General features: G+C 41.2%; 1 protein-coding gene across 2 annotated transcripts in view; it reads right to left on the reverse strand.

Annotated features, from left to right (window-relative positions):
• The window catches only part of DRD2 (dopamine receptor D2), a 65,681-nt gene that overhangs the window by 14,746 nt on the left and 33,141 nt on the right, over positions 1-17,794 (reverse strand). The window contains exons 3-6 of one of the 2 annotated variants that reach the window (XM_030221591.1): positions 17,089-17,225; positions 8,294-8,487; positions 7,632-7,718; positions 540-876 (exon numbers count right to left, since the gene is read on the reverse strand). In XM_030221591.1, the coding sequence (XP_030077451.1) occupies positions 540-876; positions 7,632-7,718; positions 8,294-8,487; positions 17,089-17,225 (755 nt within the window). The remainder of the gene's footprint in view (positions 1-539; positions 877-7,631; positions 7,719-8,293; positions 8,488-17,088; positions 17,226-17,794) is intronic. The other variant, XM_030221593.1, reaches the window with a different exon arrangement.

The following is a 17,794-nucleotide window of genomic DNA, read 5'->3' on the forward strand; positions in this document are numbered from 1 at the left end:
ATAAAATGATGCACATAAATTCTAAGACACAGATCTGTAAAAGGGGGCATGGCCATGGGAGGGGGATGGGTTGGTCATGGGCATTCCTAGAATTTATGCACAGTGTTATAGAATATGCCCGTTCCACATGTAACTTAGGCATTGGCATTTACACTAGGTTTAAGTTCGCTTAAATGGCCACAACTAAATATAATCACTGGAAATGGGCGGAGGGGGGTATTCTATAAACTATACCTAAATTTAGGCATATTCTATAAACCTTGCCAAAATTTAGGCATAGTTTATAGAATATACCTAGGTGTATTTTTTTGGCTCCAACTTTTCAGGTGTCATAAGTAGAATCTAGCCTTTTATTTATCAGATCCTGAGGTGCTTGGTCAAATGATTTGTTAAATTTTGCTAAAATATTATTTTTGGATTGGTGGGTTATGGTTATCCAGGTGTAAAACAGATAACATTTTTCTATTAGGCTCACAGTATGGAAATCCAATGGTTTTAGTAGTTGCCATCTGCAAAAGATCAAAGAACGGAACACTTACCAAGTACAATGGCCAACATCTGGGTTGCTTTCTTTTCCTTCTGTTGAGACAGCTTTCTCTTGCTCATGGTCTTGATGGATGCTCTTGTTTTCCCATTGGGCATTGACTGGATCTCAAAGACCTTAGCAGTCTTGGGGTTGTCCTTCGGATGCCCGTTTTTTTCTGCTTTCACTGGACTGTCTATTGGGGAAGATGCATTGGTGTGGTTACATTGGTTAGACGTGGCTGGCACAGCTAGATGGTTATTGGGAGAGGTTGACTTGTTTTTCTTTTTCTCCAGTGGGGTGGTGCTGGACATCATCTCCATTTCCATTTCTTCAGGGTGATTCACTGCCTCCTGGACAAGGATCAAAAATCCCACAATGAAATAGGGTAAAAATAAAGCAATAGGATAACAGAATGCTGTGGCCCAGCTTTGATAATTTTCAATAGCCCACTGTTGTTTTCAGTGTGCATGGGCATTTTTAGGCTGTGCACATTGCAACCATTTTTTTAAAAGAGAAGCAGTGCATGTGGTTTCCTTTTGAAAATTTGTAGCTGCAAAGTACACATGCTAAAAGCAATCACATATGTTACACCTAGTCAAGATAGCCCCAACAAAATGGCCCCAACAAAATAGACCCTGACATAACAGCCACTGTCAAATCGGCCTGCCCACAATATAAAGCTTGACAAGTTAGCCCCCCCCCCCCTGACAAAAGGGCCCGATCAGACTGTCCAGAATATGGGACTGCATTTTTTTCCTAATAATCTTACCTTGCCAAACAGAATAAGGTTGGTAACACTATGAAAATAGTGACAATATTGTTTTTTTTAATTAGCATGTTGATGGAAGAATAGTTTCTTTAAACAGCAGAACAGATCATGAATACCAGTTTGTAGCTATAGAATTTTATTTATATATGCTTTATGCAATTGAATGCTGGTAGGAGTCTATATCAGTGAATATTTCACTTGTAGTTTATTATATTTTGTGTGATATGTTATTTTTTCTTAGGGGGCTGTTTTGTTAAGGGGGCTATTTTGTGTAGGGGCTATTTTGTCAAGGGTTGTTTTGTGGGAGGGGCCATTTTGTCAAGGGCTATTTTGTTAGGGTGTGAAATGTCAAGGGTTATTTTGTTACAAGGCTGTTTTGTCAGGGCTATTATGACTGGGTGCCGTTACACCTCTTTCTGTGAGCAGGTAAGAAAGGACTAAAGAGCATGTATATATTTGAAAATCCCATATATGCTCACTTTTCATCCCCCTCTACTAGCTTGGCAAATCCATGGGAATGGTGCTCTTTTATCCAGACAATCGTACGTATACTATGAGAGTGGAGGAGTAGCCTGATGGTTAGAGCAGCAGGCTGACAACCAGTGGATTCAAATGCCACTGATGCTCTTTGTGATCTTGAGGCTAAAGGTTTTCAATGAAAGATTCAAAAATGTGCCCCGAAGTTAAGCCTTGCTGAATGATCACCCCTTCCATTTAAAACTGGAATGTGTTCAATGATAAACCACCTGAGTCAGCAAAGCTGTGATTATTTGCTAAACAATGGAACACCATAGGAACTGATTTGTTCTGAGTTTGTATTCTCCTCTTATGTCAGCATTCTGACTTTGAATCTTTCATTCAAAATCTTTAGCCCCCTTAGGATTAAATGATGATATTGAATTGAATATCCTTATATAACATTATTATGCATATTAATAAGCACTTGGGAAGTATTACATGCATTTTGGGCCAGATTCTATTCAAGGCACGGTGAGGAGCATGGGTTAAATTTTGCACAAGGTCAATTTACATGCGCTACTCAATTGAGTAACAAGCCAATTAGTGATAATTGGCCAATAACAACCAATTATCGTCACTAATTAGCAATAGTTGAAATTTATGTGTGCTTCTTTTTAGGCGCATTCTAAAAAGAGCTGGGCATAAATTCCAATGCACGTAGCTGTAAAGGAAGCACAGCATGTCAGGGGCACCAATAAAATGTATGTGTGCTGTTATAGAATTTGGAGGAGCACGCGTACATTTAGGTGTGGGTATTTACACCAGGTTTTCGGTGGTTTAAATGGCTGCACCTAAATATATGTGCGTTCCCCTGGCCTATGTGCTATTCTATAAATCACATTTTACTGTAGATGCAGTTTATAGACTAATGCTTTGTGCATTATTCTGATGCGCCTACATTTTAGACGTCATTTACTAAATCCGGCCCTTTTAGCACACTTTTTTTGTCTACTGTAGTTATTTATAAAGTTACATTCGATTTGTAGCTAAAAGGAGATGGAAATGCCTGGGGGAACATACATAAAACACTGAGGAGCCATGTTGACCCAGTAGTGGCAAAGCAGAGTTGCTGTTCCAGGAATGATAAATGTGGTCTTCAGCTCTTGAAGCAGTAAGTCGGGTGCAAGTGACGGCTCCATTGGTGACAGCCAAGTGTTTTGTTTGAACTCGGTGTTATTTGCTTCACCATTTTGCTCACATTGATCTTGGCAGTTTGGGACATTTCTTATTTAGATTTAATTTCATATGAACACATATGGAGGAAGTTGTCCTATGGTTGAAAAAGCAGCATAAATAGCCTTGAGGCATGCACATGAAGCTAAGTCAGCCCGGCATGCTGAGTGGCATTAAGCGATTTGGCTGCTATTAACTGAGACCTCTCCTCCTCACTTAAAATTACACATATTTCCTGGTCTTGTTTATTGGAATATTTTTTTATTAATTGAGGATCTCTTTCTAGGGTTTATTTGTTTTGGTTTATACAAATATTAAAAGAACCAGACTAAGTAAATTGCTGTTGTATAGCCTTAGAGTCAGCAAACTATAAAAAATTATTTTTAGACATAGTAATATAGTAAATGTCGGCAAATAAAGACCATCAACCTTAAGTGGTTAATCACCATTATACCAAACAGCTCTTATGGAAATAAAGACCTGCAAATAAAGACCTGCACGGTCCATCCAGTCTGCCCAATAAGGTGGCCAGAGTTGAATCTAACACTCTTGCACAGATTTCACTTCTTCATGATTTAACACTGGTGTACTTAATCTGTCTCTCCCTGCCTATTTTGGGGCATAGACCGTAGAGGTCTGCCCAGCACCAGTCCTACTTCCCAACGACTGGAGTTGTCGTCGAAGCCCACTCCAGCCTTGATCCTGATCTGTTACTGGACCAGACCTCATTCTAGATTAACCCACAGCACTTCTTCCTTACTCCGCATGTCCTGCAATTCTGCCACTTTAGTATTATTCTTAACTAGGGCCGCACATTTAACATGTTAATAAGTTGATTAACGCATTAAATGTTTAACTTGCATTAAAATTTTTAACGAGAGTTAATTTAGCACTTTGCCAAGTATCTCTCCATTTTTATTCTTCCTGCCAAGACCTTACCTCTCTGACACTCCGGCAGCCCTCTCTCCTTTGTGCACTCCAAGCACTCCTCTGTAATAGGAAGTTGTGTCAGAGGGGGCGGATCTTCCTCTTCCTGTTACAGAGGCTTCAGGCAGATGAAGCAGGAAGAAAGAGCTTCCGGGCTAAGAAGCTGCCATATATGAAGAGCTGCTGGGCCAACAAGTTGCCGCGCAGCAAGTAGCTGCCATGAGCATGGAGAGGAGCTGCCAGGTGAGACCCACAGGTCCATGGGGGAGTGGTAGAACTAGAAGAGATGCCAGGAGCCTCTTTGGCTGAGATAAAAAAAAAACAGAGAGAGAGAGAGAGAGAGATGACTGCAGGTGGAGGAATGGCCTGCTGCAGGAGAAAAAGGAAGAAGAAAGAGAGAGAGCGAGAGAGAGAGAGATGGGGGGGGGCAGGTGCTAGAGGAACAGATACTAGAAGTAGGGGATATAAGAATTAATGAAGTGAGATGGTGGCCATAGAAGGGAGGGGAGGAAAAGGAAACAAAATGGTGATCGTGGATGGAGGAAAGGGAGGAGATGGTGCCAAGGGAGGAGAAGGGAGAATATGGTGCCAGGGGAGGGTAAGGGAGAAGATGGTGCACATGGAGGGAAGGGAGATAGGGGGAGATGATGCTGGGGAGGGTAAAGGAGGAGATGGTGCCAGGGGAGGGTAAGGGAGGTGATGGTGGCCATTGAATCATGCAATTCAATAAATTGTAAGCGTGATCAATTGTGCAATTAAAACTTTTAATCGATGTGTGGCCCTATTCTTAACATATAATGCCACTCCTCTACACTTTTTTCCTACCCTGCACTTTCTGAATAGATTATAGCCAGGTATAACTATATCCCAGTCATGGTTCTCTGTGAACCACATCTCCATGACTGCCACTAGATCCAAGTCGGCTTCTATCATTACAGACTCTAGATCTGGACATTTGTTTCCCATTGTTATAGCCCTTAGGGCATGGAAGAAGTATTAGATGTCTCGTTGTCACTGATTACACTATTTATCTTTCACATTTTAAGAACATGGCTTAAATCCAATTTGGGGTCCCAAGAGCTCTGACTTTGGTGGTTTCAGACATATTCCTTGTTGCATAGATAAGTGAAGTGTTACTTGTGTTATTTGAGTGAATGTAGATCTTTTTATTGAGCCAATGCAAAGCAAAGATTAAATAATGATTTGAATGCAAAAAGGTAGGTCCCTCTAGAATGCAGTCATGGCTGGGATGCTTTGGGCAGTTACTGCACTTAAACACTGAGGTCTCTGGTTGGCTATTGCATGCTAATTTCAAGACATTTCTGTTTAATTAACCTCCTTGGACAGAAGCACTTAGCTATGAGCTAGACAGACTTTGAGGAATCGAATGGTTGATCACATGCCAAAATGTTCCTGTATTTTATCTCTTGACGTGCCTCCAGTCATATATCAAATAATCACAGAGACAATTGAAAGGTTTTGCAAATTAGAATCTGCCATTTTCTGTGCCTGGAAAGTCTCTCTTGTCTATGAAAAGAGCTTGTTTAGCAGGAACAGCCATATCGACACATTTCAAGAGTTTAATTGGCAGAGTTATCAGGCAATTAAATGCATGTATTTTCTTCAGCAAAAAATGTCACAACTTTGTTAATTTGTAAAGAATGGACTTGCACTTCAGTTAATGAGATTAATTTGATTTTTGTTCTGTCTTAAAGCTGCTTATCTTGTATATAATTTTAGGATGGTGATCACTTATCCTCTTTCTCTTCAAACATCGTGAATATGGGTGTTTGAGGGCAATGAATGATTACTCACGGAGAACTGGTATTCAGGCTCTACTGCTAGCTAGAATAGAAGTGTAACTGCGTCCCCATGAGTGTGTTAACTTCAGAATGGACTATTTTGCTTTTGTACTTAGTGGTTTCCTCTGTGGCAGTGCAAGTGATATAACACCACATTTGTGGATTGATTTTCCTGATTTTGTGGTACTAAGTAACTCATTCTGCTTCCTAATTCTTCCTGTTTCTTAAAGTTCAATTAACGATCATTCCATCTACCTATTAGATTGATTATGAAGCTTTTTCACCCTGAAATTCCCAAAGGTATGGAGATATTGCAGGCTTCTGTATGGAGATTGCATGGGAAGGAGGAGTAGGCTTTCTAGAGCTGAATAATAGAAAATGATGCAATCTAGAAAAGCAAGAAAAATATCTTTTTTTTTTTTTTTGCTGAGCAATTCCTCAGGTTTCTCCAAGTTTCCAGATAAATTAAAACTAGCCTTTATTGGGCTATGGAGCCAGGAACAGCTGCTAATGCAATTACCTGGGGCTAGAGTCTTTGGTTAGAAGCCACAAGTAACGATTCCTTCCAGAGCCAATTAATATGGATCCTCACCAGTAGGTGGCCCTGTTGTACAGTGACAGGAACTCTCTCCCCCCAAGGGCTCTGAGTGTTGGCTCCACAGCATTCATAGCTCTGACTAGCTCAGGGAGTAGAAACCAAGCCTTGGAATCAACACCAGGTCCTTTGCATGGCAGTGCACAGCCCTTACCCCTTGAGTCACTGGGTTACTCCCCTACCCCATAAAAATTTTATAGGTTAGAATGGAGAAATTTGCAATCATGTTTCCAGTATTTTGCATTGACTTCTTCCATGTATTAATAGTTGCTTATATGTATACTTGCTGGTGATTGGGAAGGCCTTATGATAGACCTATTTCTTGCAACTGTTTCTGTCCACATCAATAGGTTGAAATGTATAGTAGATCAGGACATGGTCTTTCATTTTGTGGTGGTGCTCTGAGCAAAGAATAATCTTTCTTGAGGACAAGTTGCTGTCTTATAGGGCTAGATTCTATATATTGTGCCTCAAAAATCAGTGCCAAAAAATATGCCTACTTGTATTTTATAAACTACGCATAAAGTTAAGTGTGGTTTATAGAATATGCCAGCGCCCGTCCATGTGACTAAATTTAAAGAGGTCTCCAAGATGACTGATTTTTAAAGCAGAAAAATAGAAAAAGAAAGAAGAAATATAGAGATACTGCATTTAAAGCTAAGTGCAAATTTGACTAATAGATTAAGTTAAAATAATGAATGAAAAGTTTAATAATATTAAAAAATATGGATCAATGAGGAGTACATACCCACCATAAAAAGTGCCTGGCTCACACTACAGCCTGAATGGTGGTGACATGGGTATCTGATAGATCCGATACAAAAATACCCTGTAAGCCTGTATAAAGTAGGTGATAAGATAATTTGAGAGTTGGGTAATAATAGAAGAACTGTATATGAGAAACCCCCTCTGATAAATATAATACTGATACCGTGCAAATTAAATTTAATTGTGGGCATTTGCGCCACATAAAACTTGGTGTAAATGTCTATGCCTAAGTTAGACACAAACCGGGTATATTCTGTAACAGTTCACATAGGTTTTAGAAATGCCCACGACCTGCCCATTCCATGCCCATGGCCACACACCCTTTTCCGATCTGCATATTAGAATTTACGCGTATCACTTTACAGAATACGCTTAGAAAGTTGGCGTGTAAATTCTAATTAATGCCAACCAGTGTCAATAATTGCTTGTTAAGTGGAAATTATCGGCGCTAATTGGTAAGGTAATTAAGTTTCACACGCTAATCAGAATACAACCTGATTTGCATGCATAATTCAAGTCGCACTATATAGAATCTGGGGGGATAACACTTACCACTTTTTTCTTATTAACTGGGAAGCTCCCATTGGATTTCACAAGGACTGCACAGAGCTTCACATCTTCCGGATGGGTGCATTTGTCCTAAGAAGCAAGCAGCAAACAGATTACAAGAGAGACATTTTCTTCTTAGCAGTTACAACATTTGCACAGCTTAGTAATTTGGGGGCAATTATGAATAGCTCTTAGTGTTGCAAAGTGAACAAGCACTTTGGACCAGTGGACTTTGTAACTAATATGCCCCTGCTGTTTCTTCAGATGGCCACGCAGGGGGACAAAATAGAATGCAAGTATTTGGGGCATGCCTGATTTTGCTTTGGCTACAAGTGCATGTGATGTGAGAGACTGATTTACATCCTACTCTGAACATTGTCCCTAAGCTCATAAGTAAATTTGTGAGGAAAATGCTTCATAAGACAGACCAGTTCTGTTCTGAGAACAAATTATACTGAAGATTTTATAATGCTCTCTTGTTTTATAAGTAAACTCTGCTCATGCTTTCCTGATGCCTAGAAGTTCTTTTGAGGTTTGTAGTAAAACAGAGGTGTTCCTACACCATTGGCATGTAGAGAAAGGGGAGAGGGAAACAGAAGAAATCATTTGTCAAGTGCTGTAACTTTATCTTGTGTGAAAATGTTTATCAAATATTGTGACGTTACCTTGTGTGACACTTTCAATTCTGCCTCCAGGCCATGGCTATTGCGTTTGGTGTTGACACGCTTCCTGCGTTTTCGGAGAACGATGTATATCTGAACATATACCAGCAGGGTGACAATGAATGGCACGTAGAAAGAGACGATGGAGGAATAGACAACAAAGGCAGGATTTGCAATGATACACTCATTGTTAATATCTGAAAAACAAAAGATACATTGAATGAATCTTTCCCGACCTGTTGGGAGGTACCATTGTTTCACTCTGAGTCTGCATGGCTCTTGATTAAAATAATGAACACATCTAATAACAGAGTGTGCTCTATTAAGATGCTCTTCCTTTAATATGGACTACCTTTGCCAGTTGAAATAACTACTGCTTTAGTCCTCACAAGTAAGTGAAAGGGTCTTCTCAATATCTAGTCAGCTTTAGCTTGGGCTGTTTCCAAGCCCTTTGGAATTACTTGTGCACACTGTGAATCTTTTGTTCACCATTCTAACCCCTGATCTTAGTTTTCCAGTTCATCTCAAGTTTCTCCCAGCATGGCCTTTAAAAAGTGTTGGGACAATTATAACTGGAAATCTCCATTTAGGAGCCCTGAGGGCATGGAGTAGGATCCTATTCTTGGAAGGCACGTTCCTTTTCAAATACTAACCTAACCCAATATTGATGCACCTATCATTTAGACACTTGTACTTATGACAAGCATAGAACTGCTGTAAATGTGAGCACCTATATGCAGCAGGGATGGGCAAATTATGCACCTACGTTAGAGCCCCACCTATGTCCTGGCCATGCTCCGCCTCTCCGTATACCCTCCTTGCAAATATCTGCTGTGGAGGTTAAGCGGGTATTGCAGAATAGCACTTAGGCAGAATTTTCACATTAAAGGCCAGATTCTATATATGGCGCCTAAAAAATCCTTGCAGAAAAAAATTACACCTAGGCATATTCTCTAAAGTACTTCTAAATGTTATAGAATAGACTTAAATTTCCACGCGATATATAGAATACGCTGAGCGGCTCACCAAGCGACCAAGTTTGGTCGCGTCCATTTACTTGGTGTAAATATCGACATCTAAATTAGATGCTGATCGGGTGTATTCTATAATGATGCACATAGATTTGAGAAAGACCCATACCTCACCCATGGCCATGCTCCCTTTTCAACTGTGTGACTTAGAATTTAGGCGAACTACGTTATAGAATACACTTAGCAAGTTGTGCAAGTAAATCTCAATTAATGCCAATTAGTGCTGAAAATTGCTTGCTAACATCCAATTAACAGTGCTGATTAGCTAGTTAACCAATTAAGTTATATGCATTGTTATAGAATACACTTCAGTTTCTGCGCGGATTTTCAGGGGTCATATATAGAATCCAGGGTATCTGCATATCTGCACACATATGCCATTATTCTAAACATTTATGCACATGCCCCCAGATTGTATATAGTGTGACTTGAGTTGCGTGCACAAATCAGGTCGTATCCTGATTAGTGCGCATGCAACTTAATTATCTTAACAAGCCGATCAGCACCAATAATTGCCACGTAACAAGCAATTATTGTCACTAATTGACTAATCAGCATTTATATGGACAACTTACTAAGCATATTCTGTAAGGTGATGTGCGTAAATTCTAATGCATGCAGCCAAAAAGGAAGTGTGGCCCTGGGTGTGGAATAGGCGAGTCGTGGGTGTTATAGAATACACCTGCTCCGCACCTAACTTAGTTGCCAGCATTTACATCAAGTTTTACTTGACATAAATTCCCACTACTAGATTTAATCATGCGGATGGGGCCTAGGCGTATTCTATAAACCGCACCTAAGTTTATCAAATATGCCTAGGCTTATTTTTTCTGGCACTGATTTTGACGGCTCCAGATATAGCATTTAGTCCATAATGCATTGGGATGTTTTCTTGGGTTCATGGAATCCTGTGAGAGAGTTGGAGTATGGAGATGTTCTAAGGCAGGCTTGTCAAAGTTTAGTCCTCGAGGGCTGCAAATAGGCCAGGTATTCAGGATGTCCCTAATAAATATGCATGAGAAAGATTTGCATGACCATTACATCCATTGTATGCAGATCTCTCTCATGCATATTCAGTAGGGATATCCTGAAAACTTGGTCTGCTTGCAGCCCTCGAGGACTGAACTTGGACAAGCTTTCTCTGAGGTGTCTTACAAGCGAGTTGAGTGGATTTATGGATCTATGATGTGAGAAAAGAGAAGCTGTGATGTGTTGTGCAGGTCAGAAGAGGGAGTTCCTGACTGAGAGTGGAGCAAAGGAGGAAGAGCATTCCAGAGAAATGGAGCAGGAGGAAGCCTGGACAGGAGACTGGAAAGAGGAGAGAAATGAAGAGATATCTCCATGTGTTTCAAAACCTTTGTTTTTCATTCTCTGTTAAGATAACAGCTTTTTATTCTGCATTTAATCACACAGTAAAGGTTTTCTGGGCAATATTCAGCCCTCAGCAGTCAGTGGTTTTAAAACCACTGGCAGCTGAAGGCTGAATTCGACCCAGATATTCAATGCCAGACCATGTTGGGCACCGGCATTGACAATCCAGGTCCTCAGTGAACCCAGACGTTATGTGGGTGCTGCATACTTAACCAGACATAGATTGGACTGCTTTTTGTGTGGTCCTATTTGTCTGGTTATGTATGCAGACACTGGCATTGAATATCACTAGAGGCCATGCATATCTTCCAGGTCCATCCTGTCTCCATCCCATGGACCGCTCCGGCATTAACCAGACAGTGCCGCAGCAGTCAGGGGAAAAGTTCAGCGGTACTACCCAGTTAGATCACTAAATATCCCCTCCTGGTTTATAGAGTGGGTTTTAAACCTCTTTGAATATCTAACCTTCTCTTTTTATATAAACAGCCAAAACCCGGGCTAGATCTGGCCTTATTTTGGTGAGTAGAAGAGAGCTACTTCCATGTAAAGTGTTCACAGAATGTAGAGCCCTGCAGTTCATCTTCCATTCCACCTGTGACAACTCAAAAGGGAAGCAAAGTTGTCACTCCCTTTGACAACTGTAGCCCTTGGATATCACAACTAGGGAAAAAGTCTTAGGGGTTGAGTGCACAGAGTGTTTTCGGTGAATAGGGTGCTAATACAATATAATACACCTGCCATGGATCAAATGAACATATGCAAGCCCCACCACAGATGTATAATTAGTGCAGCTTTTCTTAACTAACAATTCACCAAGGTCAGCTAAGCTGAGTACCGCAACACTTAATTACAATCATAAATAAAGTATTAGAATAAATCACCCTGGAACCTGATGTGGAGATCTGATTATCAAAAGCTGTATACCATAGTTACCATTTCTGTTATTGAATATGCAACTTCATAAACTCACTTTACTGGCTAACTAGCCAATATCTTTAATTCTCATCTTCTAAACCTTTTAGAAATTATACGCTGGGCTTCTCGGAATATAAATGTGTTTTGCAAGTAAAGCAGCAGTCTTCAACTCATTAACACACTGCTGTATTGAGGGAAGGGTCTTTGCATTTTTCTAATCCAAAGTGATGCATTTATGTGTCATGAAAAGAATAATGAAATTGAAAATGTCAAAGAAGAAAAAGCTATATTAAACCCATTTCAGCATTACTGGCCTGAGCTATTCCAATTTTTAATTTTTTCATCTGCCAAAATGCTCTTAGAAGTCTTTTAGGTTTTCACATGTCCAGGAAATATGTGGCTAAAATCATTCTTTCCTGCTGTCCACACTTGGACATGGCAGAAAACAGTTTAGCTAAACAGAGAGAAGGTATAACAGCCCTATATATCAGATAATATTTGTAAAGCCCAGTGGTGCTAAAGAATGCTACCCAGTTCCGTGAGACTGCCTCTAGTGGGGATCATTGATGCCCCAACTTTCCACTAGACCACCCAGGAACCTATGGGGGATGGGGGTCCAGGATTGGGGCTATTTTGGAGGGAGGGGTTTGGGAGGGCTACAAATGAGTGTGTGTGGGAGTGAAGGGGTTCAGGAGTGCTATGATCATAGGGGAGGAGTTAAGAGTGCTAATATTGTGTGTGTGTGTCTGTGTGTGTGGCTTCCAGAGGGGAGATGCTCTCTGGGGGAGCTCTTGAGGGAATAGCTTTTAGTAGCATTATTGGTGAAAACATTTAGCTGAAAACAAACCAGTTAATAAACTAGGCAACCCTGGCCACCTGGATTTAGGTCTTGTCCAGAGCCCCGATATTCAGTGCTGGTTTCTGCATAGGTGCCAGCACTGCATATTGGCATCTAATTTAGCAAGTAGCAGTAAGTAGTTAAAATGACCCTGACTGCCACTAGCTGAATATTGACTGAATAAATACTTAGAATACTAGCATATATACACACATGAGTGCACATATGCATGTACATGCTGGATGTTGCCTAATGGTTATTCTAGAGCTACATACATGCGAAGGTCAGCGGGTCAGTAGAGCATGGGCAGGGAATAGAGCTGCATGTGTAACTTATAGAATAATATTAGTTACACTTGCACCTCTGGAATATAAGCACTCACTTGCCAGTGCTCATAGCTAAGTGCATACACGTTGTGATAAATATACGATATGCTTCTGCAGGACCTAGCCACCAGAGGAGCTCTTATGGTGGAAGACTGCTGTAATGGCTTGAAGGGAGCCACTAGAGGGTGCTCAGGAGTAAAAGAAGCCTGCTTAGATGAGTAGCGAACTCAGGATCAAAGTCCACTGCACTAACCACTAGGCTTCTCCTCCATCCCAGGAGGAGCCCAAGAAGAGTGGGGTTGGTAGGAAGCAGCATTTTTAAAATGCCTTTCCGCAAGAAGAGAGGAGAAGGAGCCCTCCAAGAAGAATGAAGGATGCCAAGTAACTACTGACATCAAAGGAAAGATCCATAAAACAGGCTGGAAACCACGGGCCCTGACCCCAGAGGAGGATTCCTAAAGAAAGACAAGGTACTTACCCGAAGTCCAGAATAATGAGAAGAATAAGGAACTTTGATTTGACCACAGTGTGGAGAGAACACTGTGGGCCTTGAAATAAGACTCTGATATTAACAGCTGGGGGTGGAGGACAGGATTGTAAAGTTGAGGTGAAGTAAAGTCCTGTCCAAGGGGTAGTGGCTGTTTTAATCTGAGAGTGGAGGGCTTGGTTGACGAGAGTGTACTGAATTAAGTACATAAGTACATAAGTAGTGCCATACTGGGAAAGACCAAAGGTCCATCTAGCCCAGCATCCTGTCACCGACAGTGGCCAATCCAGGTCAAGGGCACCTGGCACGCTCCCCAAACGTAAAAACATTCCAGACAAGTTATACCTAAAAATGCGGAATTTTTCCAAGTCCATTTAATAGCGGTCTATGGATTTGTCCTTTAGGAATCTATCTAACCCCTTTTTAAACTCCGTCAAGCTAACCGCCCGTACCACGTTCTCCGGCAATGAATTCCAGAGTCTAATTACACGTTGGGTGAAGAAAAATTTTCTCCGATTCGTTTTAAATTTACCACACTGTAGCTTCAACTCATGCCCTCTAGTCCTAGTATTTTTGGATAGCGTGAACAGTCGCTTCACATCCACCCGATCCATTCCACTCATTATTTTATACACTTCTATCATATCTCCCCTCAGCCGTCTCTTCTCCAAGCTGAAAAGCCCTAGCCTTCTCAGCCTCTCTTCATAGGAAAGTCGTCCCATCCCCACTATCATTTTCGTCGCCCTTCGCTGTACCTTTTCCAATTCTACTATATCTTTTTTGAGATACGGAGACCAGTACTGAACACAATACTCCAGGTGCGGTCGCACCATGGAGCGATACAACGGCATTATAACATCCGCACACCTGGACTCCATACCCTTCCTAATAACACCCAACATTCTATTCGCTTTCCTAGCCGAAGCAGCACACTGAGCAGAAAGTTTCAGCGTATCATCGACGACGACACCCAGATCCCTTTCTTGATCCGTAACTCCTAACGCGGAACCTTGCAAGACGTAGCTATAATTCGGGTTCCTCTTACCCACATGCATCACTTTGCACTTGTCAACATTGAACTTCATCTGCCACTTGCACGCCCATTCTCCCAGTCTCGCAAGGTCCTCCTGTAATCGTTCACATTCCTCCTGCGACTTGACGACCCTGAATAATTTTGTGTCATCGGCGAATTTAATTACCTCACTAGTTGAAAGAAGAGTAACCCCTACAGAGTGGTTGGCAGAAGCTAATTGGAGTGGATTTGCATTTAGAATGGTTAATTTGCATAACCTGGAAGCTTGCTAACCGAGTATTGTATAAGTGACCCACAATTTCCCAGTGGAGGGCTTAGTTCAAGAGTGCTTGCTAAAGTGTTTGGTGCAAGAAGACTACTCCTTCAGAATATTTAAAGTATAGCCCATGAGAGATTTGCCTTCTGAGTGGTTAATTTGCATATCCTGTGAAGCCTGTTTGTCAAGTGGTATTATTCAGAGTGCCAGGTGGCAAAGGAGGGTAACAGAGCTATGACCAGTTACTGAGGAAGGCTTCAGAAAGGGGGGGGGGGGATGTTGCATGAAATGTCATGATTATTCACCCTGCGTTAAAGGGGAGCCTTGCAGATTTTTATTTATTTATTTATTTATTTTATTGCTTTTGTATCCCACATTTTCCCACCTATTTACGGGCTCAGTGTGGCTTACAATACATTGTAACGATGGTAGTACAATAAGTTATTACATGATTATGGTTACATTATGATGAGTTGAGTTAAAATACAATACATTGTAACGATGGTAGTATAATAAGTTATTACATGATTATGGTTACATTATGAGGAGTTGAGTTAAAACAATGTCCAGGTATCGATAAGGGGGAAAGAACAATAGTGATGAGAAAAAAGGCTGGGTGTGTAAGAATTATGGGGATAGGTATACTAGGAGAATGTGTTGTGTTAGAATTATGGGGATAGGTGTGCTAGGAGAATGTGTTGATGAGTTGCCAACAGTGTGTGTGGACTTCATGTGCTTTGATCCTTTTGATAGATCTTTTCAAAGAGATGAGTCTTTAGTAGTTTGCGGAAGTTGGTTAGTTCATAGGTCGTTCTTAGGTTTCGTGGTAGGTTGTTCCAGAATTGCGTGCTCATATAGGAAAAGGTTGATGCATGCATCACTTTGTATTTTATGCCTTTGCAAATTGGGAAGTGGAGGTTAAGGAAAGTTCTGGACGATCTTTTGGCATTTCTGGGTGGTAGGTCTATTAAGTCGGACATGTAGGCTGGGGCTTCACCATTAATGATTTTGTGGACTAGTGTGCATACTTTGAAAGTGATGCGTTCCTTGAGTGGGAGCCAGTGTAGCTTCTCTCATAGTGGTTTCGCACTTTCGTATTTTGGTTTCCTGAAGATGAGTCTGGCTGCTGTGTTCTGGGCTGTTTGAAGTTTCCTCAGTATTTGTTCTTTGCAGCCTGCGTATAGTGAGTTGCAATAGTCAAGATGGCTGAGTACGATTGACTTTGAAAGAGAAAGTTTTTTTTTCTTGTGTAAGAGTTTAGGCTCTCTTGTTTGCTATCTGATCATTGCTTGTTAAAAGAGGAGAGAAGCTTATTGGAGTTTTCGCCACCTTTTCCTGGATGAGGGAAGTTGTTATAGGATCTTAAAATGTCATTTTCTGTTGAAAGGGGTGAATATTACAATGTGTATATATACCCTATCATGCTAGTATTCTAGAAAGCGAAATAGGCACCTACTTTCCTGTACAGAATATGCACCAATCAGATGCTATCCAGGTACCTAAATCTAGGTGCACTTTTGTGTGTCCTTTTCCCATTTCCCCCTAAGGGGCTTTTTTACTAAGATGGTGAAAAGGGCCCTACGCTGCACTGAGGTCCTTTTTACTGCAGTGGGTAAAAAGGCCAAAAAAATACTGCTGTTACCATGTGGCCATGCTGGGGAAAGCAGTTACCACCACCCATTGAGGTAATGGTAAGGGCTCCAGTGCTAACCTGGTGGTAACCAGATAGTGCATGGCATTGCCTGATTTAATATTTCTGTTAGTGCCGGAAATGCTGTGTGCTGGGGGTGGAACTACAGCTGGTGCCTGTATTGTAGCTCCAGATTGGCACACGGTAAGCCCGTGGTGGGCTTACCACCTCTTTGTAAAAGGGCCCCTTGATGCACAATGTCCAAATACAGTATTCTATAAATTATCATCATAATCTGTATATTGCATAGTACAGAAACAAATAGGGGGGGAATTCTATAAATGGTGCTCAAAAATTGGTGCCAGAAAAAAAATTGGCATTATAAAGGGTGATCCAGAGTGAGCGCCTTTTCTACAATAGCACTTACAGCTGAATTCCAAGTTGAGTGCTGGTATTTACGCCAACTGAAACCTAGTGTAAAACCAGTGCCCAACTCATTGCATTTTGGTGCATAAATAGTGCTATTCTATAACAGTGCGTGCAACCTTTCTGCATACCCCTGACTTGCTCATGCCCCTCCCCTGGCCACACCCCTTTTTGGGATGCACGCTATGGGATTTATGCTTAGGCAGATGTGTGCGCAAATCCAAATGAGTGTCAATTAACTTCAATAATTGATTACCAAGGCCAATTAATACTTGATGGCTTATTACCCAAGTTAGTTGCCTGCATATCTTGGATCCGTGCTGAAATTTCAGCGCCATATATAGAATCCAAGTGATAATGGAGAGCCCCTACATTTGAGAGATTACAATGTAGTCAAAATGAATGGACAGACAAGACACATGATGAGGCTTTGCATTAAAACATATACCAGCCTTGAATGATGATGCACTTATGTGGGGTTTTACCTGTTTTATTAAGCCCAAACAAAATTGGGCAGGAGATGGCGAAAGAGAGTACCCAGACCACAGCAATCATGACGGTCACTCTGCGCTTGGAGCTGTAGCGGGTGTTGTATAGCATTGGCATGGCCACAGCTGTGTACCTGCAGCACAGAAAAGAGAACGTACAATGCTGTGCCATGCACACAAAACAGCTGTAGATGGGACCCTCCTCAGTTATGCATCAGTGGAACCTGCTAGGGACATGCTTTCATTGGAAACGAAATAGCAATTGCAATTTCACAAAAGTTTCTATTTCATTCCCAAAACAAAAGAAAAACAAGCAGCCCTGCGCCTACCTTCAAAATCCAGCCAGTTCCTTTCGCCATCCTCTGAACCCCCAAACTCCTTCTCCCATCCATGTTCCCCCAATTGCTCCTGCTGCACTGGTAATCAATTGACACCATTTAGAATTAAGGCATTGGCAGGGCAAGAGCAAGATATGATTCAGCAGAGGGTCCAGCATGAGCTGTGGCCAAGTCCAAGGCAGCTTCTTACTCAAACTTGGGGGAGAAGTGGGCCACAGACCTGATGTTTTTCATTTCATTTTGTTTTTTTGATACTTTGACATTTTTATTTTAAATAATATGAAAGAAAAACATTTTCAGTGCACACCCTATAAAGTCTATTCCTCTGCCTATGATATCATCAAGTAGAGGAATATTTTAGTCTT

This window comes from Microcaecilia unicolor, chromosome 12 (assembly GCF_901765095.1).
Source record: "Microcaecilia unicolor chromosome 12, aMicUni1.1, whole genome shotgun sequence".
In the NCBI taxonomy this organism is placed as follows: Eukaryota; Metazoa; Chordata; class Amphibia; order Gymnophiona; family Siphonopidae; genus Microcaecilia; species Microcaecilia unicolor.